The following is a 26811-nucleotide window of genomic DNA, read 5'->3' on the forward strand; positions in this document are numbered from 1 at the left end:
CTGGAAGAAGGCAGGAACAAAAGACTCACTGAGTTAAGTGGACACCTCGTTACCAGAAAGATTCATTATTCATTCATTTATTCAACACTACGTGTGAGTAGATATGTAGATTATGCTGCTACGTCTCTAGAAAAGATTTCCTGAAAGAGGAAAATGAGGGATGGCACAAGGTTTTTCAAAAATAAAAATAGACGACGAAAAAAAACTAGATATTAATAACTTGATATTAATTAATAATTATTAATCTAAATTATAGATTATGCTTATTACTTCTCTAACAAATTTTTTTTGCTGCAGACTAAGAGTTAATCTCTACAACAAGTATTCAAACTACCCTTTTGCTATGAACATTAGATGGAAACTGTTTTTCGTGCTATGAAGACCAACCAAACATCGCGTGCGATATTTGTTAAAAGCAGATTGCATCCGTGGAGTACATTGCGCTTCCCAATAAACCAATACATTTACAAATTTTAAACCAAAAACCGTAATGTTGGTGAAGCTGACTTGACATCTTGGAGCCTTGATGATCAGTACAATTACAAAACTACCTTTCGTGACCTATCACAGACCTACTTTTGTGTCTGCTGGGTAAAAGTAGGTTAGCATACTTTCACAGGCTCAGGAAAAACTTTTTTTTTCAAATTGATTCCTATGACAACTTTCTCCGTGCATCATTAAACATATAAAATATCATTTTAACTATACAGACATGTGAATGCTCAAATAAAAGTTAGTGAGAAGTGCATAGATTGATAGAATGTTATTGCGTTTAAACAAATTATTGAGCAAACAAACGTTCCTAAACAATGAACCATGTTTGGGAAAAAATGGCTGGAAAAAGAGAAAAGATTCCACAAAAATTTAAGAAACATCTTGTTCATCCGCGAGGTGCAAGTTGCCCATCCCAGCTCTACACAATGTGACTTCTGCTCACGTTAATTTTACCACAGAATGATGGGCTTTCAATGTTACATCTGACATCCACATCCATTCTAATACGTCGCCATTAAAGGAAGACAAAAACTATAATAGGAGGCAAGATAGAGACGACCACGATGATGATACTCGTTACAATCGTTCAGATAATTTTTACGTCACTAACCTGGATATCGAGTTTATTGATTTGCAGAGTGTTTTACAAATCTATTTTATTATTTTGGGTTTAATATCATTTATTAACGTGAAGTGACATAGACATATAAAACTCTGTACTTTATTGTTAATACATTAATATGCGTATTGGATCCTCTGCGTTGCTTTCAGAGCTTTGTGATCGCAGCCGTACGGGCGGGTGCATTGTTATACCGAATCCATTTCTTCAATGTTTAGTGCTAAGCAAGAACACAGTTTAGTGCTAATTTTATAACGTCTCAGACACGACCCGACAAGGCATAGAACTCACGTCTACCGATCAAGAGGTGGACATTCTATTGACTGCACCACCAAGCCAGCGTTGCTAGCACATATAACATTGTTCTGAAGGCTAAATCGCCTGCAATGTCAATTTATGTTATTACAGAGTTTACCAAGTCGTGACGTCATAATTTGATTACCATCTCTGCAAAAAATAAAATAGGTTGGTGAAAACCGTTGAGAAAGTCAGCGCCCTTCATTAGTTTAGTTTGTCATGATACCACTCAGCCCTCTTTTCTGTTATTAGGTGAAAAGATTCGCAATCACTACTTCAAATAGATTTTGATGAACTATTTGTGACATTAATATATAATAAAAGTGATGATTTTGATGTAGAGAAACTTTCAGCAGAAAGGGGGAGGGAAGCGACGTAGTAAGTTCCCTAAGAATAAACGTAACCACGTTCAGAGAACTTCCAATCATATAATCTTCATATGTAACTAATAATTCTCAATGTAAGCTTGTCGAGCTCAGTGAACATGATTGAACTGACCCGTGTAAATGTAAGTCATTTTATATCGCAATATGTTGCCAGGTCGTTTATCATGGAACGCTATTGTAGATATGATTTCTGTCAGAAGAAAATTCTTTCCCGCATTTTTACTGCGTGCTGAAACGTATTTTAGCAATCAATTTAATTAAATACGAGAGCACCGCGATGCTTATTTTCAGCATTATTCAATGCGAAAGGCAACAAATTTGTAAAACCATTTCAAAACTTTGTTTGAAAGCATGTTATTCAAAAACTGCGCAAAAATAACAACTTTTAAAATTGTGCAAATTTGGTAAAGTCAAATTTAGGCCTAACTTGTTTAAAAAATAAGATCGAACGAGATATGAAAATGTGGCTAGCACGCTAATGTCGTTATCAATGAAAACAAAACTCATCAAACATCAAACTTGAAAAATTAAATCAACGATAGTGAAATTGTTGAGTGAGTAAAAATAAACGCAAACATTGGCGAGCATGTGGCATTCCGGACCAAACTTCCAAACAAACCAAAGTAATCTCATCAAACATCAACCTATAAAACATAAACGCTCGATAGTGAAATTTGCGTAAAAACTGTTGATCGAGTGAAATGAAGGTGAAATGTTAGCGAGCATGTGGCACTCCAGACCAAACTTGTGTGATGCGCATCACATGCGCACTCGGCGCTCATCGTTGTTAATATTCATCACTTTTGTCACAAACATGAGTTCATCTGCATGTTGTACAACCAACTTAATTTGAATTTAATCTCAAGTGGATTCTTACCATTGCAAACCACAGAAGCAGCTCCAAATCTCACAACATTTGTCGAAGCAAGTTGAGTCCAACCAGATTCTTCATCATTTAACTTGAATCTTTCAACCGCTTTAGTTGCGTTTCCACCGATAACAAAAACCTCACTTTTATGACAAACAGCTGATCCGCACCAGTGTTTAAAGTTTGTGTTCTGAAGAAACATAAATTGTTAAGAATGCGCAAGATCAACAACGTCATGATTTCACAAGACTTGCTTGAATGTCCGACATAATTTCACATCAATTGTGAAACGTCGAGTGCAATCATTGCAACTGCATGTGATGCATTTGCTGAAGAGCAAGATATCACAAACACAAAACATTTAAATATTAACAACTTGGAGCTCACCACTCATAGTACAAGAATAGTTTTTGTTTAGAGCGTACACCATCAAATAATAAATTCACTCATCCTAGTAACAATAAACCGAAAAGCTATAAAGTTTTACCAAGAAATCAGTTGCTTCTTTCTTTCTTACGTCATACTTCCACATATTCTTTTGATGAAACGCAAGAAATTGATTCCTCGATTCTGAAACAAACAAAAAAGAAACACGTTCAAAATATTTAACAGTATAAAATATTTAATAACAATTAGCGTGTATATGATTTTTACAGCAAGTACACTGCAAGAACCCGTAAGCTTGAACGGAGATGGAAAATTAAAGACTTCCATTACATGCGAGATAGCAAGTCCGCTCTTGCATTCCGAATTCTAACGAATTTTTATCATTGCACATTTCCTAAGAAAACAGTTACATAATACCATGTGGCATGAAAAGTACAAAATTGCAAGCTCAAGCAAAAGCGGCTTTTCCGGTTACCTCGCTCTTGGTTTTGCTTGTTATGCATCACAGCTTCATTTAGGCTACTGTGCAAAATCCAAGTTTTTTTGTGAAACCTGAAGAGAGGCGATAATAACCAATCAAGTTGCATTTTGATAAATAAAAGTTGAACAGATGAAAAATATTAAAAAATACTTAAATTTTTTTTTAAGTCAGTCAAAGCGCTTGATTGGTTTAATTAAAATCGCTTTTGATGTGATGTCACATTAAGAACAACTTTGAAAAACATAAAAGAGGTTTGTGGCAAGACAACTGTAGGTTAGTTATCAATAGACCGATGTCATGTCAATGTACATTGTATGTTATGTTATGCAGGAATGAGGAAATTAACTTTCTCAAAATTATCGTTGAATTGTTTTTGTTTCCTCTGAAAGCGCACTTTTGTCATTGTTATAATAGTAATAATTAAAAATGTTTGCAAACCACTCTTGCTTCCCTGCTTTTAGCGTTTTTTACTTTGCGATCTTTATCGTCAATCGACCTCAAAATAGCAGATCTTGTGTTGTATTCAGAGATCGATGGCATATTCATGTTGATGTACGAGCAGTCGCTGATACTTTGACGTACTAGCGGTTGCCTGCAAGTGGTCTCATGTCTTACTGCGAATTCTCATGTTCACTGCCAGTTGCGTACGCTGAGGGCGGCCATTGGGCAGTACCACCTTTCTTCAAAAATGTTGATTGTTCACCTACCACCTAGTAATCTTGCACAATATGACTTAGTGGCTGTTATTAGCAAATGGACGTTTTTTAGATCGTTTTCATTCGAAAATGATTTTGAATGGCCCTCCACTTTCAGAAAATCCTGCTAACGCCACTGTCACTGCTTAAATGACCTGATAAACGCCCAGACTGACATTATTACGTCATAGATCAGACAACTTCAAACGAACTTTATTTTACACTGATTAAAAAATGAACTGCCAACATAATAAAAATCTGTTTTGTGGTGTGTATGCGTTTCTTATTATTCGTCCAACACACGATTATTTTATCACTGCGCATGTTGCAGTTTATCGCTGCACAATTCTGGTTTATCACTATGCCTTAGAAATGCCGCTGAGACAACTTGATTAGTCACTCTGATAATAGCATAGTAACATTGTGTTATGTGATGTGTCATTTACATACAAAAAGCAATATGTAGGTTGCAGGTTTAAGTATTTTATAAAAGTTACATATCACCGGATGTGATGAGTTAGAATGTCAGTTATCTGCTTTTCCATTGTAAATTGAAACGTGGACGTCGCTACAATAGCATAGCGTCGTCCACGATTGAAATGTCCAGAATTTTTGTAAAACACAGCTATGTTCAGTTCAGTTCAGTTGTTTTTTTATTTCTGACCATCATATCAAAACAATACACATCAACATAGCAAAGGTCAAGAAAAAGGTAGAAGCGACAAAACGCGAACGTTAAAACGTGTTTGTGATCGAAGTAAGTTATTGAGTTGAAAAAAATTTGGCACGATCGCAACACCTTGTTAATGTGAAAGACGAAACTGACGTCTTGATTTCAAAACCCAGATCAAATTTGGTTCAAGACTATTGGTAAACAAGCATGGTTCTCTTGGCAAACGTTCACATTTCTGGAAATTTGCTATTATTCAGCAGCTTCCCTCAATTTGCGCTGGATCAATGTTTGAAGTTGTTAATAAAAAGTATAAAAAATTACTCCTCGTATATTTTCCTAACAAAACCTTTGATTAGTGACGTCAATAAAGAAACGATCTGAATCATTTGACTCCGCTTTGAATAACTTTCATCAATAATGCGACACAAAAGCTGTGGGACATTGTGACTCAATGAACAACTCTTACATGCAGTACTGAAATTTTAAAGTAAAAAAGTTGTTCAAACCTTCCTTTGCTGAAGGAGCGGGAAGAACTTCAGTTGCAGCAGCACGTGAAATTGCAGATAGAAGTAAAATATTCGTACATTCCACTAAAGTCATAATTAATTCCTGAAGAATTAAAAGGAACTTTAGCAAACTTAACAATAGAATTATCAAGGTGTCCCACTCCTATAGGACACCGGGTCTTCTTTAATCTGCAATTGCCGCTTACGGATTAAGAGCTTTAGCTCTGAAATTCCTAGACTTTAAACAAAATTTAGTTGACATAATGTTACCGTGTTGCCCGAATTCCAAAGATATTTGTTCAAGAAATTATATCGCGTTGTTGATTTTACACCCTAGAATTACCAAGGTGTCCTATAGGACGCCAGAAAGCATTTTACTCTGTATTGACTAAGATTATTTTAAATCTAAATCTCTTTTGCTATCAATAGCTGCCAGTCGAAACTCACTCATTGTGACGCAACAGCAAGTCTTTGATTTGTAACACAGCAAGAGCAAGGTTTTTACGTTTACATTTCACACACTTTAGTAGCCTACCTACTATGTAAAGTACCGACCAAAAGCTAAAAAACAGTCTGTCTGTTATCCACCATGCATTCTACGCCAGACACCACCACGACTGCCAAAAAGCCATGTGTGATCGGTTTCTATAATTAGAACAAAGTCGGGGTCGACGTTTTTGATCAAATGGCTTGTTTGTACAGTACGCGATCAGTTTCAAGGAGGTGGCCATTAGTTGTACGGGGTAGCATCCTCGATATAGCTGCAATCAACGCATGTGCTCTTTTCATAAAGTCGACTGATAACCATATATCACGAAGAGACTTTATACTAGAGCTCATTGTATGTTTGTGCCACCAACTACAAAACAACACAACTATTGACATGAATGACACCTGGGCAGTGCTTCCGCTTCTTACAACTGATAAATCCTCTTCAGTTCCTTTTTTGTCCTGAAAAATCCCTTTTTTCTCAGTCGGAAATCCTTCAAAATTTCCTTCATAGGCGAGGTTATTTTTGACGTTATTTAAGTTGAAAAAGGTGCTAATACAACTTTAAAGTTATTATAATCTCAGTTATGCTAAAGCTAACTTATTTTCATCTCGATTTTTTTTTTCAGTAGCACTAGTAGTATGTCGAAGCAACGTTGTTTTATTAGAACAGTAGGCTGCACAAAAGCAGCACATATTTTACAATAACATAGTTTACTGGTACGTTCTTTGTTCACTGTCCAGCCAAAAACGTTCGTCGGTTCTTGGACATTTACCACCTGGAGTCCTGGACATCATTAAAAATAATAATAATTGTAAATTTCCTTTGCATTACAAGACATGTAACCGAGTCGTTCATATCAAGCATTGTTGTGGGTTTGACACCTGTCAGAAGATATTTCATTTTTTTGATAATAATAACTGTGTTTTTATTTGCGCCCATTGCGATAACATACAGTACACTGCGATCACAGATGCGATACAACAGACGACAGGAAGCAGCGAAGTGACATATAGTCTTCGAGTCAGCTGCTCCCCTTATTTTGGCATGCCATTAAGTGTCTTTGCCGAGACACAGCCGCGTGCTCTGGAGCGGTGTCAAACCCACATCCTTTCGAACGTCGCACAGACGTTCTCACCACTCGCCTGCGCAGTAGGGTGGCTCATTTTCCTTGATCTTCTTTAAAATTTTTGTCAGTTTGGAATAATGTTCCATTTTGCTCACTGATATTTGTAAACCAAAAATTTTTGTTGGGTTTTGACCTTTGACCCTGGTTCACCCAAGGAGAAATTCTAAATTTTTCTGAAAAATTAGTAAATTTCGAAGTGGTTTATCAGTATCTGAAGAGAGGATTTCTCAAAATTTGACCACGTGATTTTGATGTCACTTCCTCTGTTAACTTCCACGTGGAACATCTTCACCCTACTCCAAGTCTGAGAGTCACTAATAGTGCATGCTTTTAGTGTCATTTTAGTTGATTTTACAGCCTTTTCGCAGTCAGTGAATCTATTCTATAACATAATTATAGACCAACAAAAAAATTTTGGCACAAAAGATGAGAGTCATTTTAGAGTATTTCAGGGCCCCTGATTCCGAAAATGCACTTAGTTTTTTCGAATTGGCTCTAGTTTTCGAGATATTCGACAATGAAAATATTTTTGAAATCGTTTCTCAAAAGCTTTCAAATAGCCAATTACTTATTTTCAGCCCTGTTTACCATTATGATGTCATAATTGCACTTGTCTAGTTCAATTGGTTCATATTGCACGAAAGATCAAAACGCAAGCAAAGGTTGAAATGAACTGTGTTTAACGTAAGGGAGACATAACTATTCAATGAAAACAGTTGTGAATCAGTAGGCCTACATCCACTAGCGTACGCAGGGGGGGGGCCATTGGGCCATGGCCCCCCCCCCTTAAGATGTTGTGTGACGTCATGATATTGAGAATGATGCTTTCAGTCTCTTTATGCTTGGGAATGATGCTTTCAGTGTAAAAAAAACTTTCCTAATTGTAAACAAAACTGAATTAAAAGAGCGACTTTTGCCAATACCAAACATCTCAGCCAGGAATTAGCAACAAGAAAACGTAGAGACTTAGCTTTATTTCCGAAAAATGCCGAAGAAAACATGATCTTATCCTTTTGCTATGCCACCTGACAGCACCATTTTACAGGAATATTCATACCCACATTTTTGTTGAAAATGCTCTCAGAATGCACCAAATTCAAAGTAATTTTTCAAAATTTTCTGGGGGAGGCCCCCCAGACCCCCCGCCGCTGGGTGTCGTCTAAATTTTCTGGCTACGCAACCGTTAATGGCCCCCCCTTGAGAAAATCCTGCGTACGCCACTGCCTACATCACAAGAAAAATATCCCGAAAGTCATGTGTTTATGAATGCAGCTTTATATTGAAAAGGTAGGCCTACTGAAATGGATACTTGTACAAATGAAGTTTTAATCTAAGCCTTTGCTAAGGCCAAGTCTTTGCTGCAAGAAGTTTTTTTCTGGTCTATAGGCTAAATAAATGGCATATAGGCTAATAAAATATGCCTTTGACAAGTAGGATGCTGTACAAACAACCCAGATATATTTTGCTGCATGAGGCAACGCAGAGGACCAACGCATTCTGCGATAGATACAGCGCTATATAAAAACAAGCATTATTATTATTACTTTGACATGAAGCTGGGTGATCAAGATAAGTCCTGGGTTCCTCCTAAAGTATGCAAACATTGCACTCAAACCCGTTTCTGGGCTCAAGGCTAAGAAGTTCAGAGTGCCATGGCATAAAGAGAGCCGTGGAATCACCATGAAAATTGATACTTTTGCACGGTGAGGATGTTCGAAGGAAGTTGGAACATCATGTTTACATGGAGTGTGCAAGGCAGTCATTGCATGGACGTTGCTATTTCTGTTTTTTGTTTGCCCTCTCTAGTTTCAAGTGGTGATTTGCTTGAAACAATAGGAAAACGGGCATGACTGAGAGTAACCTCAATACCTTCAGTAATGTTTTGGAGCAAGGTCAAGTTTTTTTTCTCAAAACCATTTCTACCACCTACTGTATAGTAGTTAAAGATTTAGTTATCAAAAGTGGTAGCTGCAAACTTGGCTCTTCATCTCGATCAACATAGCATTCTTGACTCCAAGGCCAAGATTACGTTTTTCCGCAGCAAGAATAAAATTCTAAGCAGCTACTTTACTGAAGAACATTTTGTATTCTGTAATTATATAAATGGCCTTCGTACCTTGATGGGGTGTTGCTCAGTAGGCCAATCACAATAAAGAGTTGCGTTAGTTCATCGATAGCTTTGTTTTGCTTATTTGTCTAGTTTGTTAAGCAAAACAATGTATGCATTTTGTTTATACTTAGTAGCTTACTTAGTAAGTCTGAGACTGTTGAAATCAACAAATATATTAATGCAAAACGCAAGTTATATATTCTACATCTTGTATCCTCAGGCTTACTTCACATCATATTTTGATTGTTACTAGGCCAGTAAACGTTAAATAGCCGTTTGTTTGGGTTGTAATCAACGTGATTGGTTCCAAATAGCGTTTATACAACTCAGAAATGTGCCTGGGATTACTTCCAGTTTTGTCTATGTAGTAAACGACACGACGTTAAATCTATAGGGGCTCAAAATTGCGAAAAAATTGTTTTTGCTATAACTCAAAAACTAAAGCCAATTCGAGAAAACTTAGTGCATTTTCAGAATCAGGGGCCTCGAAATATCTTAAAATGACTCTCACATGTCGTGCCTTTATATAAAAAAAAGTTTTGTTGCCCTGTGAAAATCGATAAACATCGTCAAATGATTCAAGAAACTGAAAGCAGTAGATATTTACTACGTGAAGGGTGCACAAAGAAAATCATGTCTGAAATGTGGTGGAATTCGACATTTTGAGAGTAATACATGTGTCAGTGTTCATGGAGTTGCTAATTAAACCACTTTGATTGCTACAAGTTTGTGTTACTGCCTCTTCTTGTCCATTAAGATGCTAGAGTGCATTAGAAGATAGTGGGTGAGCAGTTTCAGGGATAAGCGAAAATTCGATATTTTGAAAAAATTCAAACCAGGTGAACCAGGGTCAAACGTTAATATTTTTTTGTGAAATTTGGTGTAGGAGATACATTTACCAAAAGGAACAACATTCCAAACTGACGAAAAATTTAAAAGAAAAAAAAATTTTTTTTCGAGATTTTGCGCCAGCCTACTGCGCAGCCTACACCATAATAGCCTAAGCTTATCATTTACCAATTACCACTCTCATCTTTTTTACCCGGACTCCTAACCTATCCCTAACACCGTAAATGTCCAGTAATGAATTATCCATCCATTAACAAATTTATTTTTGTGTATAGTACAGTTTTCATTGATGTGTTAACTTAACATTACTATAGGCTAGGCTATCTCTTTTTTCTCCTTGTCAGTAACATCTTCACAATCATCTGAGACTGATGAAAAACTTCAGAATACTAGGCCTATTCATGATACTGATACCTAACTCATAGCATCTTTTCACAAATTGGGACTAGGTGGGCAAATTTTCAAAAAGGGCATTTTTAACGCGCGAATTCTATTAAAAAGGGCACTTTTCACGCGTAAATGATGGGAAAAAAGGCATTTTTTCCGAGCGTAAAACTAGTAAAAATGTAGAATTCTCAGGAAAATTGTGAGTAAAAAGACATATTATACTGAGGCTAAACTTTTGAGACCTATAATTGATTCCTATATTCATCTCCGCCCACAATATTTTATAAATAATAATGTAATGAAATTTAATCTAGCAGCATTTAGTTGCAAAGCTCTCTTGTACTAAAGTAAAAAGAAACAACTATGATAATAATCCAGGGCCGTAGCCAGACCGTAGAGCAAGGGGGGGCCAACTTTTCGTTAGGGGGGGCCGAAAAAATTTGAATGATTTTGGCATTTTAACCTCTTAAACACCGGTATCCACAAAAATTTGCAATATGTCAGTTTTGTGTTAAGTCCAGTAGCGTAGCCAGGAATTTTGAAAGGAGAGGTTTTGACGACCGGCGGGCGAAGCCCGACGGCGTGTTCGCCTAAGACGACACCCAGCGACGGGGGGTCTGGGGGGCCTCCCCCAGAAAATTTTGAAAAATTACTTTGAATTTGGTGCATTCTGAGAGCATTTTCAACAAAAATGTGGGTATAAATATTCCTGTAAAATGGTGCTGTCAGGTGGCATAGCAAAAGGATAAGATCATGTTTTCTTCAGCATTTTTCGGAAATAAAGCTAAGTCTCTATGTTTTCTTGTTGCTAATTCCTGGCTGAGATGTTTGGTATTGGCACAACTCGCTCTTTTAATGCAGTTTTGTTTAAAATTAGGCAAATTTTTTTAGACTGAAAGCATCATGCTCAAGCATAAAGAGACTGAAAGCATCATTCTCAATATCGTGACGTCACACGCGTGCCAAAGGGGGGGGTTGTAACCCCCCCCCCCCTTTGGCTACGCCACTGGTTAAGACCAACACTGGTCTCTTATCACGGCAACCATATTACAATGACCAACATAACAAAGCAATTGTTGACTTGTTGTATAAATAGCGGTACTTGTTACGAGCAAAAACTTTAACTGGCTCGAAGAAGCTAGTGCCGAGGATTTTGATATATATGATTACATTCCGCCTATACAATCGTGAGCTGGTCTATTGCAATTGCAGTCGCGGATGTTTGGATGCAAGCCGTCTCACAAACAAGTCTAAATCGATAGATTTCGATACAGAATGTTCAAAGGCCATAAGCACTAAGTTTGCCTGTCTTGGTTGTAACATGCTCCGTCTAGTGGGAGCGTCAGCCCTTGTGAACACTGAGAATCCACACTCATAAACGGCAGTGCTAGATTCAAAATGTAGCAATATCTGCTGCAAGGTTGAACACTTCACAGATCAGAAAACTAGAAACAAAATTTATTTACACTGATTGGATTGAAGAAGAAAAATAAACACTGCTAAACTGCACAAATTTGGTTTATCACTGCACAAATTGGTTATCACTGACCCTTAGAATTAAGTATGGTAAGTAATGGGTATGAATTAAGTATGAATTAAGTATGGTAAGTATTTAAGAATGGTAAGAATTAAGTATAGCCTAATTTGTACCGGTTTGTAGGCCTGCTGGAAATCCATTCCCTCTTTGTTAGGTTATCATTCTTTCCCAAAACATTTTTATTTTACACAGTTTCTGACAATTTTTTTACCAACCTAACACGTGTTGGCCTTGGTTGAATTGAACCTGTTGAGGTTGCCAAAGGAGGAGTTAGGGGGGGGCGAAATTGTTTAATCATCATAGCTGTTAACTAAACAAAACAATTGTAGTTAATTGGGCCAGTTGGAGCTCTGCAACGGGAAAATGGGCAAAATCATTATAATTGCAGCTGTTGCTCAAGAATGTTGGGATTTTGCCAGGGGGGCGAAATTTTTTTCAGGGGGGGCGAGGCCCCCCTGGCCCCCGGCTGGCTACGGGCCTGTAATAATCTATGAAACGCAACTGCTAAGATATTATAAGGAGTTGAATCTTTGCAGATTTGATGATTCTAAAGAGCTGGTATTTCATTTTGATGAAAATCAGGCAACAAACTTCGGTAATTCAGACTTTTAAAATCTCACACAAAATTTGAGGTAGCCTACTCACAACACACATTAATAATCTGCTTGAATGGAACATTCACGATATTATAAGTAAGGTCAAAGGTAGGCTCATAAGTTCAATCATCAATCAATCATTTTATTTTTCGTCATTTGTTATGCAGCTTGTCCTATCACTTTTCTTGTTCTTTTGTCATTGATGACTGAGGTTTGGGTACCTGGCTGTTGTTTAGTCTTGCAAATCATTTTCCATGTGTTTTGGAAATTTAGAAGATCATGTTGCAGTTTTGTCAAACTTCAGAGCATTCCGCACATACTATATAATAACAATAATGAATAACTAGCAGCGAGACATCAACAAGCTGATAAAACATTTTTGCTCAGTCCAGCATAACTTGCTAATTCTAATGCATCATTTTTAGGGCCCGCAAAAGTCAATAAAGTCAATTTTTTTTAATGTCTTCGTCTAGGCTTATCCACGAATCAAACAATAAAGTTGTTTTCAGCACTTAGGAGACTGTTTCTAAGCATTTTATAGGTCAAAATAAAGTCAAAATTGACAATTAAGTCAACATTTCCAATAAAGTCAAAATTTGTCAAAATATGGCTTTTGACAAACTTTTTGTGTTTCTTGAGAGTAATTTTTGTCAAAATCCTCGTGGAAGCATTGTAAATCAGGAACTGCGACACAATTAAACCATATTAACCCATAAAAGCAGGAAATATGTCACAAGGCCTACGGATCAGCAGCAACTTTTATCGCAAATTGTCCATTGTTTATTCATTGTTATGTACAGGCCCGGATTTAGGGGGGGCAGAGGGGGCAGTTGCCCCGGGCCCCCGACTTTTGAAGGGCCCCCCTGTGTGGAAAAAAATGTGATTTTGTGTTATTTTTTTCCTTTTGTCCTTTAAAGTTTCTGCAAAATGCTGTGCAGTACTGGACTGATGCTACTGTAGACGTAGAGACGGTTTTTCGCGCCGTAGGCGCAAAAAAAATTTTTGCACGGGGCCCCCCGATCTAAAAGTGCCCCGGGCCCCCCATCAGCTAAATCCGGCCCTGGTTATGTATAGTTTTTATAAAACACTATCTTTTCACAAACGTGGTCTTTTCGAAGATCAACAGTTTGGATTTTAGGAATAGCTTACTGACATTCTGTAATACAAAAATGCCTAAGCAAGCTAAATCGTCTTCAGCAAAGGTTAGACAGATTTGTGGAGATTTTCCTATCGTCAAAAAACACGACGCACTTTTTATAATCCAAAACACCTTAACTTTTCGACAAAATATAACGTTTGGGTCTGAAATCGACAGCATATTATGTTTGGGTAACTAATATCAATTCAAGGAAGAACTGTGCCCTCTAGAAATGAGCGATTTCGTTAGGTCAAAATAAAGTCAAAATTTGATAAAAATAAAGTCAAAAAAAATTTTTTAGGTCAAAATAAAAATGGCCCTAACTCATTACACATAGGCCTACTTAGAAAGAACAAGAAAATTCAGTTGCTTTAAGCCAGAAAGAAGTAAATGAACAGAGTTACAAAACAAAATCTACTTAAAGAGAAACTGTACTCAACTTTAGCCCTAGCCAGTTAAAAATATAAAAATACGACGATTCCCATCGTACCAAAACATATTCCCTATCATTTTTCGTTGATCTATGGCGAATCACTATTATCAAAATCGGAAAGCACTATTTTACTAAGGGTTACACCTTACACCAGTTACACTCTCAAGTCAGCTTCTTCGGTCTAAGAGTCATTAATGGTAAAAGCTGTGAGAATCGCGAAGTAGTTGCGTTGGCAGGCAGGTTTTGTTTTTAAGAAATGATGTACAGTAGGCATCTAGTGATGTCACCCTATGTTGCTATAGCATAAATATATAAAAATAACTGCAATGAAAATTGAAATAACTTACAACGAATTCCCACGTTCGGTAGCGCTGATAGATCGCAAAAGTAAAGTGCTCCATAAGAATGTACAAAAACTACAGATTTGCTGTTTTAAGATAAAACTAGGATCAAACTTAAACAAAAATTACGTCTTAAAAATTGCCCACGTAATTTCAAGCTAGGGGGGCAAACAAAAGGCTAGGGGGGCAATTGCCCACCTAGCTTATATGTGAAAAGATGCTATGACCTAACTGTACGTCGAAGCTCAGTGAACTTTGTCATTGCTACTCAAGTTCAACTATAAATCAACGGATCACCTAATTTTAACTGAAAGAATTGAGAACTACCTCACTCACTGCACTCACGTCCAATTCCCAAAATGGCGAGAATAGAAATCAAGCGACAGAAAGGCGAGAATGGGAAAGAGAGTGAGAGGGGCTGAGGGGGTTCCGGATGGCAAGTGACGACGGGAACCAGTTGATCATCGTTATTCCAGTCGTTTTTAGAACTTTTGAAAGGGAATATCAATAAAATTTTCTTTAAAATTGCTAAAAACAACAATTCCCTTTTTATGACAAAATTTCCTTGCAAAATTGTTAAAAATCCTTCCTATCTTCATTTCCTTTTTTTTATCCTTCGAAGCGTTGAAAAATCCCGATTTCGGGATAAAATCCTTCAAAATGAAAGCACTGCACCTGAGTCAAGAAAACACAGGAAATGCTATAGAAGAGGCTGTAACAATGCAACGACATTTACGTGTTTCAAGTTTCAGAATCCTACCTGTGGAAAGTGTTCGCAAAATGATTCAAAAGTTGTTTTGTGAAATTCAGCCGGTGTTGCAAATGATACTGTGATGCATTATAGCCTATATATTGCTGGTCACAAGTGTACTCATTTATGTTTCTTTTACATCTGTAGGCTAGTCTAAGATTGCTAAACCGTGTCCCATAAAGTGCTTATTTCATATGCTTTTTTGTTCGAAATAAGTTTTCAACAATACAAGTTGCATGCAAATGTGTTTTTTGGGAAACTGCTTTCATTTAGAATGCATATAATGATAGTTAAAACACTATCAGTTAGACAGAAAAACGCTGCATCACTGAAGGTGTCCTATACGATACCGTAGTAATTTTAGGGTGTAAAAAATCCCTGTAATTATAGTGTTAAACGCAACTTTACTGTCAATATTTCATTATTTATCAGATAGTTGTTGTTTGTTGTAACATCGGTTTCATAAATTCACATCAAACAAATTGTGAATTGAATTTAGGCACAAAAATTAACGAATGATTGATAAGATAGATGTATTGGCGGCTGAGAAAAAAAGATGTACGATAAATCAAAACACATTGTATATAAATTAAAACTGTTGAAAAGATCACAATTAAAAAAAAGAAAAGAATAATAGCATCACAGCAACGGAATGCTGCGAAGTTTCTATTCAAGGTCTTCAAGTCAAGCTTCAAGTCTCACCCACCCTTAAACTCATCAAAGATAATTATAATTGGCTAATTGAAACAAATAAATAAATAATAGTGAAGTTGTCCAAGATGATAAGAAATTAAAAATTTAGGTAGCCGAACCGAACGTAGTCTATCTTACAATTTGCAAGTCTGATTAGTAATTAGGCGTTTGCCTAATACGTGTCAATAATTATCTTTTTGTACATTCTTTTAAAAGTTACGAAGGAGGAATTGCGAATTTCAACTGGTATATTATTCCAAATTTGTGCGCCAAAGTATTTTATAGACCGTTACAGTTTAGTGGTTGTGTATCAATAATAAATAGTAATCTAGGTTGGTCGAGTTTCCAGTAGTAAGGTTCTAAATTTTGTTGCATTTTTTAAAGTAGTTTTGAAAAGTGCCAGGCAATGAATTAAAACTAAACTGGGCCATAAATTTAGCAATTTCAAAGTTGTACAAATGTTTTCACTTTAGGATATTGATTGCAGATAAAAATACTCAAGTCCTTCTCCACAACAGAAGCCGTATGCTGGAGTGGAGCGATTTTTGCTTAGTTTATATTGATTACATCAGTACGTTAGTTTATTGTTTTATAACGTTGTATTCAAACTTCTTGTTATTGTAATAACTCGTGTTATGTTTCCCATCGCTATGACGAGCTAAATGTAATACTTCTCGTAATTCTTCTCAATTATTGTTGAAGAATGTTATTTAGACGTAATGTTTGTACAGGTATATAGTACATTATGCTATCTCCTACATACTTTCAAAATAATCACATTTGTGACAATAGTGAATGGGCATTGGGCAGCACTGTTTTGATGATATTCATTTCATCGTTTTTCCTAGCACAACCATGCCAGTTAGTAATTCCTAAATTGTATAATATTTGTCAGATTTACCTCTTTCAATGCAACATTTTGCAAGAAATTCCAGGATAGTTTTCCAAGTTTAACAAAACCGAAAAGTTTAACCATGTGCTTCTTACGTGTAGCGACATCATGTTTGACCCAACCTATGAGCGCATGAAAAACATTTTCTTCAGAGGATACCTGAATGACGACATCAATTAGGCCTATTACCGGTAGCACTTCATCAGAAATGAGTATTACGTCACAGAACAACAAGATATGAAAAGTCAACTCCAAATTCTTCTGCTCAGTTCATGGAATGGGAAGCAGATAATGGCCAATCAAACAATTTACCAGAGTGTCATGGCCACCTAAAGATACGGCCTGATATGTCACATTTTGCAGAAATTTCCAGGTTTTTCTAACTTTGGGCGAACGTTTAAATAATTTTTTCTAAAAATTAGATTGTTACGCATTCTTTATTCTTTTCTCCAGACGACACAATAGGTTTTAACATTCTCACATATGTTGAAAAACAAAGAAAATTTGATTTCGAAGATTTTAGTCAGACTGTTAATTTTCAATAACAGTCTGATTTTACGTTTTTCAACTTAGATTTTCTCATTTTCTAAAGCTTCCCCAAGGCAACAAAAAAGTTTTATGTCATTAGGAAACCGCAAAAAGTAAAAACATCTCAAAAAACGTCAGTCAAGCACTAGCAGTAGTTGTAATCAAAATCTGCAAAATGGGACAAATCAGGCAGCATCTCCAGGTGGCCATGAGAGTGTTAAGTCCAGTACTTTCTAACATTTTTTACACTTTTGAATATGAATGGCAGTCACAAATTTTAACTTTACTGTAAGTGTCAGCATTACTAGCTTAAAAGTTGCTGTGCTGCGCAGGTTTAAATCGACTTATCATTAACTAGACTTCACCTATTGGTGCTTGTATTAATTCTGTGTACGTTAACATTCAATCTCTTGCATTAAGTATCAGGAATCAGGATTCCGCCAAATTAGCCATTGTTTAATGTGTTCAATATGAACTCATGATTAAAATGATTATTTTAATCGTGATTTGGACTCATGATTAAAATACAAACCTTTTTATCTTCCACTTGCATCACTTCAAACATCACATCTGGTGTTAGCTCTTTGAACTCTTTTCCATCGATGACTGATTCAAAGTTCTCAGCAATGACAATGTTTGCTTTTGCCACAACTTGGTCCAGATCATACATTTTCGAATATGCTTGAATTGTTAAGCAATTCGTCACATTAATTTCATCAAGAAGAAATTCGATGCAATATTGCTTGAGATCTAAACAACAACCGACACCATTGAATAATCTTTTAGTATCACGAAAATTGCTTCAAAACTATCCATCAACAAGTTAAAAATTATAACTTCTGTTGTTGTACTGATATCTTCGTCTAAAAACAAAAAAAAACTGTTCAAAAAACTGGTTGTTTTAAAATTTAAATGATTAAAGTTATCATAAGCTGTTGTGAAAAATGTTTCCTCACATTCGTAGAACACAAAAAAAGATTAATTTACTCTTTGAAAGTAAACAATCGTCAACAGCACCTACTTGGAATTTGCAAATAATTTGCAGCTTCAAGCAAATTGTATACGTTTTCACTTGTGACCACCACTTCACAAGTATACATGAAGTTTAAAACAGCTTCCATGGTATACTCTTTCACTCCGTGGATATTTGCTTTACTTTCATACTTTTCCTTCATCTAACAATTCACAAAATGAACAAAGCTGAGTCATAACATTACGCGTTTACCAAGATTATGATGTTGATGATGTGACTAATAAATGAGCTTCTAGGCTACAAATAAACAATCGAGTGCTGAACAAAGATGAAAATACCTTTCAGTTTAACTAATAATATCATCTCTGTTCAAATTTCAAGTGAAAACAATTTTAATTTACGTTATTACGTTTAATCTGGTGAATTCTGTTTTTCTAAAAATGCTCTCAAATCTACATTTACGTTTATTGCAATGAGGAGACTTTGAGGTCGAAACAGTGGCGTGTCTGTCTGCAGTCAATGTATATACTTGTTATATAAAGTAGCTTACACAACAAAATGTCCAAAAGCGTGTTATTTTTGCTATGCCAGGCCTAGCCCTGGACCCTAATATACAATTGCTATGTATTTTGTGATTGAATAGTTTTAAAAAAGTAATAACCGCATTGTTCAATTCTCTATAATTCAGTAAATCTTCATAAAACTTTTTTTCTTTCTAAATCATTTCATGAATTGTTTTTTTTTTATAGCAGTCCTATATGTTCAGAGTTAAAGTATGCTACTATTTACCTACAATATGAAAAATTACTTTTTTAGGCTATTATATATGAAAACATCAATACTTTGTGTTGCGAAAACAAACGATGACAGATTAAAATTCTAAATTATCTACAAAATATTAAAGGGTTGATTGCCAAATTCGGTTCAAATGATAACCAAAAAATGCTTTTGCACTTTTTCGCAAAACTTTAACATTTTAAGTAAAGAACCGAACAAACTTTGTGTTGTAGTTAGAGGTTTATGTGTAACCAGTTTCCCTCCTCCATCAACAAAGAAACAAATAAGGTCTTAACAAAATTCACCTCTGAAGAGAAAAGCTTTCGATAAAAAGAGGAAAATGCTCCAAGGATACATTTGTGGCTGGAAAATTCATCATCTCCAGCAGTCAAAGTGACGTCACAATAACCATTTCCTGATTTCCTTTCTCTATTTTCAACAAATTCAAATATTAATCTTTTTTTTCAAGGTCAGTAGGCTAGATTCATGTCAAGAAATATCCATCAAAACAACTTTATTACAATTTAGACAACTGCTGTGAAAAATTCATAGAAACCAAAGTATTTTTGAAATTGATGAGTTGAAAATTTTTAAATATATAAGTCAATATAAGATTTTATTTCAATGCAACATTTGTTTGTCTCCATTTTAATGTCCAACTGCCTTAAATCTTTTAAAGTTTTATTTGGCCCAAACAGAAAGTTGTTTTAAACACTTTTAGAAACAAGTACGAATATTTAAGTAAAAACAAACTCCCGATGCATATAGGATTATGTTCAAAGCACACAACTTATTTGAAATATAAGTAGTCAAATCCAGCATCAGCAAGGTCAAATCGAATACGAAACACTGAAACCAGAGCAAACAGCTTTTGCTACTTGATTTACCAATATATATAAGATTGGTGAAGTGTCAGTTTTATGCCTACAATTTCTTGTACCGTGTCAACGTTATACATCAAATCCAAGATGAACATCAAAAACAGAATCATTGAATTTTTTGAAACCACAAGCAATTCAATTCCATTTCTTCTTTACTGAGTTGTCACAAATATCAGCACTATAAACCAGTGTGCACAAATGAAAAAAAATATAAAGAAACGTATTTACTCGTTCAGTTTGTGCATGATGTCTTCCATGTGCGTGCTTTTAAATTGCTTGAATCCCATTTTCTATGATTTCTCTGCAACATGTAATAAACATTGGCTATGATTGTTTTTCAGTACAGGGTTTCCACTTATTAAAAGCACTGTCACTCATATTTGTTTAAATCTTCATTGCTAAACCTTTTTATCCCAAGGCCATCTTTAAAGTTCAAAATGTATATTTTATCAACACAATGGGATTTAATTTTAAATGCAATAGTTTTTAAACAGATTATACTAATTCAAATGATTGCTTTCTTGTGGTGACTATACTAGGTTACCAAAGACCAAGTTACAATCCGCCTCGAGAAAGAAGGATGAAGTTTCAGGATTGATCTATCAAGTTTTGTGTCATGAGTGTGATATACAGTAATACAGTATACAGTACATTGGACAAACTAAACGTAATCTTAAATCAACGAGCACTAAAGAGCTATGTCTATAACTTTAGATCATAAAATTATTTAGACCAACGCTACTAAGTTCTTCAAATTGAAAAGGATTATACCAAAAGATTGTTTTCAGAAAGTTGGTACATTAACCAAAAGGCACGTGTTCTCAATCAGAAGGATGGCCAAAGCTTTCCCACTTGTTTTCAAAAAGTAACATTGAGTCATAACGAGATAGATGAGTTTACGCTGTCGCATAGTAGCCTACTGTTTTAGGCATCACTGCGTGTCAATTGAATTGAGTGGAAATCTTGTAGCGTTTTTTAACTCTGGTTCTTGCTACTTTATGCTTTTGTGTTGTGCAATTTGCTGCTGAACAGGTAGCTTAGTGTTTATCTGTTTCAACCCCCTTGATAAAGTCAGTCGTGCTAAGTGACGAAACGTCGGAAGTAAAAGCTTGACATCAATATTAACATCAGATGTTAAACCAGTATGATTACCAGAAGAACGCAAGTCATTTTATTTATCAAATGCCTGGTGATCAGTCTCTCTGTATTTAAGATTAAGCTAAGTCTACAACTGCGCATGTTCAATCTGAGTAGTGGCGTACACATCCAAAAAGTACAGAGTGAGGGTCGAAACCTCACCATGCTGCAATAAGTCATCCTAAAATTGTATCATGATAAACTTACAAACAAGGATGAAAAAAACCCAGATCAGCAAAATGTGAAGCAATGCAAATAATAATCGATGGTGATCTAAATGACAACTCAATGTTTCACTTTGCTATGATCCCTTCTGTGCAGAAATACAAGTAGCTAGACATTTAAAAGTTTTTATTTTTTTGTAACAATCAACAAAAGCAGCATCACTTACCTCAGATGTAATTTCAGTAAAAAGTAGGTGAAATTTTGAAGTCTTTCGGTAAATAGATGTGGTTGCAAGAAAACAACGTCTTTTGAAACTTACAATTAGCTTACTTCTAAATATCCTGTAAAGGCTAAATTCTTTAAATCGAATAGATTCGCTTGTGAACATCATACAACCTAACAATGCAAAATATTTTGGACTACTGGTGTTGTATTGTTGGATATCTGAAATTTTAATGTTAATTATAAACAGAAACATGCTAAGTGAAAAATCCCATTTTAGATAGTTCTTTGAGTTTTCGTAGGCATGCTGCTTTTTTCTCTTCAACACATGTTCCTAATTGATACAATGCGAATCAATAAGCTCGTACAAGGTGTGGTTTGCCTTTTTCAAGTTGCGGCTCTCCGCTCACTGGAGCATTTAGTTCTGGCCGTTTGCGCAATAAAACTTGATCTTCGTTCAGCTTCTTGCTGACATAACCAGGATTAGATCAATTGCTTTAAAAAAAGGGATCAAAAATTACTCACTTACAAAAAGTAAGCCATGATTCCTGTAAACTCATGATGGTTGCTTAATTGGTGGAGGTCGGAAAGATCTATTTGTCTTTTTCACACATTTTAATGGCATTTTGTATTCGCCTATATTGAACTGGTTGAATGAAAATTTAAATTTTCGTTTACTAGAGGTCTTGGAATATTACCTAGTCTACTGTTGTATCTTAAAACCAGGGCTATAAAGTTGGATTTGATAAAAAAGCCATACAACCCATTCCCTAATAAGATTTCTGTTCAATAAATCTACACAACATTACTGTGTTGGTAATTTAAACTGTGTTGACACTTCAGGTCCCAGTTATTAATTGACAAATTAGCAGTTGATCCTTTTAATGTTGCCGGAAAAGCGGAGCTGCGCAAGTGCGCATCCCGTAATGCAATGTCCCTATTAGTTCACTCAATACCAGAAAAAAGATCAATGATAATAAAATATGTCTATAATTCTGTTAATATCTTACCCTTTTGTTGATGCCTTGACCATGGATGTCACATCATGCAGGATAACAAAGACAATTTTTATATCATTATGGCACTAATTTGAGGAAACATTGACACATCGACTTGAAAGCATGCAACTTCAAACTACTGAAAACTAAACTAAGTTGGACCGTGTTGTTCTACAATTTTGTGATATTTTCCTAAAAAAAGTTAAATTATTTTGATGAAATGTGATCAAATCTAAATAAAATAGAGATACTTTAAACAAATCAGTGGAAGACATTTTTTAACACTGTAACAAACTTAACCTAAAAGGAATTGGCCAGATATCTAAGTGGCGAGAGCCTTAGTTTGATGTTCGATAAGGGGGCCTATTCGGCACCACTCAAGAGCATGTGGCTGTCTTTGGCAAGACACTTAAATCCATGCCATCGATTGAGGAATGGCATCTCTTCGAATACATCCCTTGATTTCTTTCATGATTTTGAACAGTACACTGCTATAGAACAAAATGTCTACAGCCCTTCTTAGGGCTATGATCTGCTGAACTGAACACAAAAAAGGTTTTGAAATACATTGGATGACGTGCAAAACACTTGTTAGAAAAATTTAATAAAAGTTGACCAAGCAGTTTATAAGCAAGGCCGCACATTTTGTACTTCAAGACATTTTTTGCATTCTAATATTCTCATGCATTTTACTTCTATTTGGAACCCATAAAAAAAAATTGTTACAATTTCGAAATGAAAGAGGATCAGAGAATTAAATGTTGAATTGAAACAAAAAATTGTTTTGAAAGCTGCGGTATTCAATATAGCCTACAAGTAACTCAAAAAATAAAATTTCATAAGCCACTGACTGGAGAGAACATAATAACTTTTCGTTAACTGCAGCTACCTACCAAAGTACCAATTACCTGCAAACAACTTATCATAGCAAAAAATATTCAAAGGTATTCACACAAAATGTTATGTTTGCATTTAGAGTTGCTCGAAACAACAAAATGTTGAATTGAAATTTTGTTTTGCCCAAGTCGTTTAGAACAATGCTGGTGCGAATTCGCGCCTTTACTGTCAGAAATTTTCTTGACAGCGCGTGAGTTTGACTTGAAGTCAATATTATTTTACAACTCTTCAAATTGCTGCAATACGAGAATAGCGCGGCACCAAACAAAGAAACCAAGTTGATCACGCGCAAACCAAGCCAACATAAACCCTGACACCACAAAGATATTTCAAATCTATTCAACCGTTAATAGACTTGAACAAACCATGTTTGGTTGCAAATGCTCAGCAACAACATTTTTATATACTTCAAATCCATTCAACCATTAATAGACTTGAACAAACCCTGTTTGGTTGCTATCGCTTAGTAACTACTCAAATGTAACTTACGCTGGATGCAAACTACTTTTATAAACTAAAATCATTTGGCAACTTCATGTCACCGTGATAGAATAAAACTAGAACGACTCAGTGAGCGTTGGCAACGTCATTTTATATTCGTCCTGATTACCAGCTTTTGTTTTCTCAAAAGATAAATGACAACTTTTATTCAAGAAGCATGCAAATCATCTATGCCAGGGGTGTGCAACGTGCGGCCCGCGAAGAAAAATTGTGCGGCCCGCGAAGATGTGCCAATTTTAAAACGTGTTTATAACTTAGTTTAATCTAGTAGTCTACGTGCGAACAATTCATTAGAGTGGATTATTGCAGGTTACATTTCGCACCTTCTGTTAACCATTTTAGAAATCTCCCACCAGCCACTGCTAATCCGATTGTATTTAATTATTTGGAACGTCAGTGGATCAGAGGCACAGAATTGCACAGGGAACGGGAACAGCTCAAACTATAAAACCGTATTCTGACGGTAATTTTGTGAAGCAGTGTCTTATCGATGTCGCAGAAGAAATGCGCCCTAAAATGAAGAGTGAGTTCGAGAAAATAAGTCTGTCACGGTGGACGATAGTGAGGCGTATCCAGAGATGGGCAAGATCACCACTATTGGTGATCTTAAAGATCAAGATCAAGATCACCAAGAATAGGTGATCTTGAAGATCAAGATCAAGATCACCAAACTATGTGATCTTGAAGATCAAGATCAAGATCGTGATCTTGAAGATCAAGATTACTTTCAAGATCACTTTTTGTGTACTTGAAAAAAATGAAGTTTTTGATCAATGATGTTGCAAAAAATAATTACTATAAGCAACTTGGGTAAAGGTATATAGTTGGTATTGCTAACTTTTACTTTTAACTACTCGATCGCTGGCCTAAGAATTGCAATAAGTTAGTGACTGTTGCTATTAGGCCTATAATTATTGTTGACTTAGTTTGCGTAAAATCGCAACGTCACACCCAAGGCCGAGGTTCATCACAGTAGCTCTGAAAAAGTCGAAAATTTGCAATTAGTTTTATACTTTTTATTTATAATAAATAAATAAAAATGAACTTTGAACTGCATCATTTTTTACCAAATTTAATTTGGTTCATGTGGCAGTTTTTATTCGTGTTACTAAGTAGTTTTAACTTTCACTGTATTATGTCAATGTTTATTGCACCATTTACCCATCTGGCAATCTTGATACTGTTGTCCGCTATCAAAAAAGTTTAGAGGTTTGCGGTCAGACAAACCGCTCCATACTCAGACCCTAAACAGTAAACAAGTCTTGGTCTGGTTGATTTGCTGCAATAAACCACTTTACATGACCAAAGTCGGCTAGAGTCCAGATTTTTTAACACCGCCTTTCTAGACTTTTGAAACATCTAAAATTGGGTCAAAGAAAGCAAACATTTCTTTAAAATTCACACATAGAAATCGTGAACAAAGTTAAATAATTTTTTATTATACGTCAACATAAAGTACCATACACGGAAGTTGACTTCTTTATTATGACCAACACAGAAAACTTTTTCAATTTTGAAATGATAACACTGACCAGATTAGATGGAGACTTTAAATCGTCTTTTGTTGGACAAATATTATATTAACAGTGGCTTAATATTAGTAGTTGCCACTAGCTACTTTGTACAGTACGAGTTCTAAAAAAATGCCTCTATCTAGTAAGTAAACTTCAAGTTTAAAGTGATCTTGATCTTATTGGTCTTCAAGATCAAGATCACACAAAAAAAAAGTGATCTTAGATCAAGATCAAGATCACCAAAAAAAAGTGATCTTGAAGATCAAGATCAAGATCACGCCCATCTCTGGGCGTATCGATGATCTTGCTTGTGATATTAGTGACGCTCTCAGGGATAAGGTGAAGAACTTTGTTTCATGGAGTTTTGCGATCGATGAAAGTACGGACCAGAAGGACACAACACAGATGACCATATATGTAAAAAGGAGTGGACAAAGACTTGAACGAAACGGAAGAGCTTCTGTCACTACAGTCAATGAAGGGCACGACAACTGGTGCTGACATCTTTACTGAAATAATTGATGCTTTTGAGAAGCTAGAACTGGACTTGTCCAGCTTATGCGGAATCGTAACTGATGGTGCTTGATCAATGTCCGGAACTGGTATTGGATTCATAGGTCTCTTGAAGTTTGCCTTGGAGAGAAAAATCGATGATGACATAGCAATTTTTCATTGTATTATTCACCAGCAAAATTTGTGCGCAAAATCCTTGAAGTTCAAACACGTCTTGAGCCCGCGGTTATTAAGGCAGTAATTTCATTTGAGCACGAAAGCTCAACCATCATCAGTTTCAAAAGTTTCTGGATGGTCTCAACACGACACATAAAGATGTAGGCTACTGTACTTTTTCGAGTTGCGTTGGTTAAGAAAGGGATGCATGTTGCGACGATTTTACAAACTGTGGAAAGAAGTCGTGAATTTTGTGAAACTTAAAGGGTACGGTCCCCAATAGCTTAAATGGAAGACAAAAAGTGGATATGCGATCTAGCTTTCTTGGTTGACATAACTACGCACCTGAATGATCTCAATACAAGACTGCAGCGAAAAAATCAGTGTATGCAAATCAAATGTATGGTCACATAAAAGGCTTTATAAACAAATTCCGACTTTGGAAAGCCCATATACAGACAGAAAATCTTTTCCACTTTCCAACTTTGAGAGACTATGGAATGCATCCTGAGGAGAAAACTGAACTTGCAGACCAATTTGAAAAATTATTGTATGAATTTTTGGCTTGTTTCAAGGACTTCAAATCTTATTCTCTCCGCCATTCAACACAGACATTGACAAAGCACTATCTGATATCCAACGAACTGATTGATCTTCAAGAGAAAACGGATTTGAAAGCAAAGTATTTAAAAATGAATCGTTTCTTACCGAAAACTTCTCAACCAAGATGACATTCCATATTTGAAAAAATTCATGGCTTCAAAAATGGCTCTTTTTGGCTCAACGTATTTCTAAA

General features: G+C 35.7%; 2 protein-coding genes across 2 annotated transcripts; both read right to left on the reverse strand.

The window, feature by feature from the left end:
- Positions 1–2556: 2556 nt before the first annotated feature.
- On the reverse strand, positions 2557–5562 carry LOC145773854 (uncharacterized). Its single transcript, XM_082584976.1, has 4 exons — positions 5408–5562; positions 3153–3235; positions 2675–2855; positions 2557–2621 (listed from the first exon to the last, which is right to left on the reverse strand). The coding sequence occupies exons 1-4, from the start codon at positions 5499–5501 to the stop codon at positions 2557–2559; spliced, it is 423 nt and encodes a 140-aa protein (XP_082441102.1). The 5' UTR covers positions 5502–5562.
- Positions 5563–17777: 12215 nt separating this feature from the next.
- Positions 17778–20199, reverse strand: LOC145773855 (kelch-like protein 6). The gene is made up of 4 exons (XM_082584977.1): positions 20141–20199; positions 19337–19460; positions 18303–18456; positions 17778–18031 (listed from the first exon to the last, which is right to left on the reverse strand). Exons 1-4 carry the CDS (start codon positions 20197–20199, stop codon positions 17778–17780), a joined length of 591 nt encoding a protein of 196 aa, XP_082441103.1.
- Positions 20200–26811: the final 6612 nt, after the last annotated feature.

Source organism: Aplidium turbinatum, chromosome 7 (genome assembly GCF_918807975.1).
Source record: "Aplidium turbinatum chromosome 7, kaAplTurb1.1, whole genome shotgun sequence".
In the NCBI taxonomy this organism is placed as follows: Eukaryota; Metazoa; Chordata; class Ascidiacea; order Aplousobranchia; family Polyclinidae; genus Aplidium; species Aplidium turbinatum.

Bases quoted from the DNA above. Each gene is read 5' to 3' on its own strand.
- LOC145773854 (XM_082584976.1), bottom strand. From the start codon at position 5,501: ATGACTTTAGTGGAATGTACGAATATTTTACTTCTATCTGCAATTTCA. The intron at 3,236-5,407 runs GTTTGAACAACT...TGTTTGTTTCAG, and splicing joins CGCTCCTTCAGCAAAGGAAG to AATCGAGGAATCAATTTCTT. The intron at 2,622-2,674 runs GTAAGAATCCAC...TACAACATGCAG, and splicing joins TGCTTCTGTGGTTTGCAATG to ATGAACTCATGTTTGTGACA.
- LOC145773855 (XM_082584977.1), bottom strand. From the start codon at position 20,199: ATGGGATTCAAGCAATTTAAAAGCACGCACATGGAAGACATCATGCAC. The intron at 19,461-20,140 runs GTAAATACGTTT...TGTTGAAAATAG, and splicing joins ATCATGCACAAACTGAACGA to AGAAAGGAAATCAGGAAATG. The intron at 18,032-18,302 runs GTAGGTGCTGTT...GTTGTTGTTTAG, and splicing joins AAATTATTTGCAAATTCCAA to ATCTCAAGCAATATTGCATC.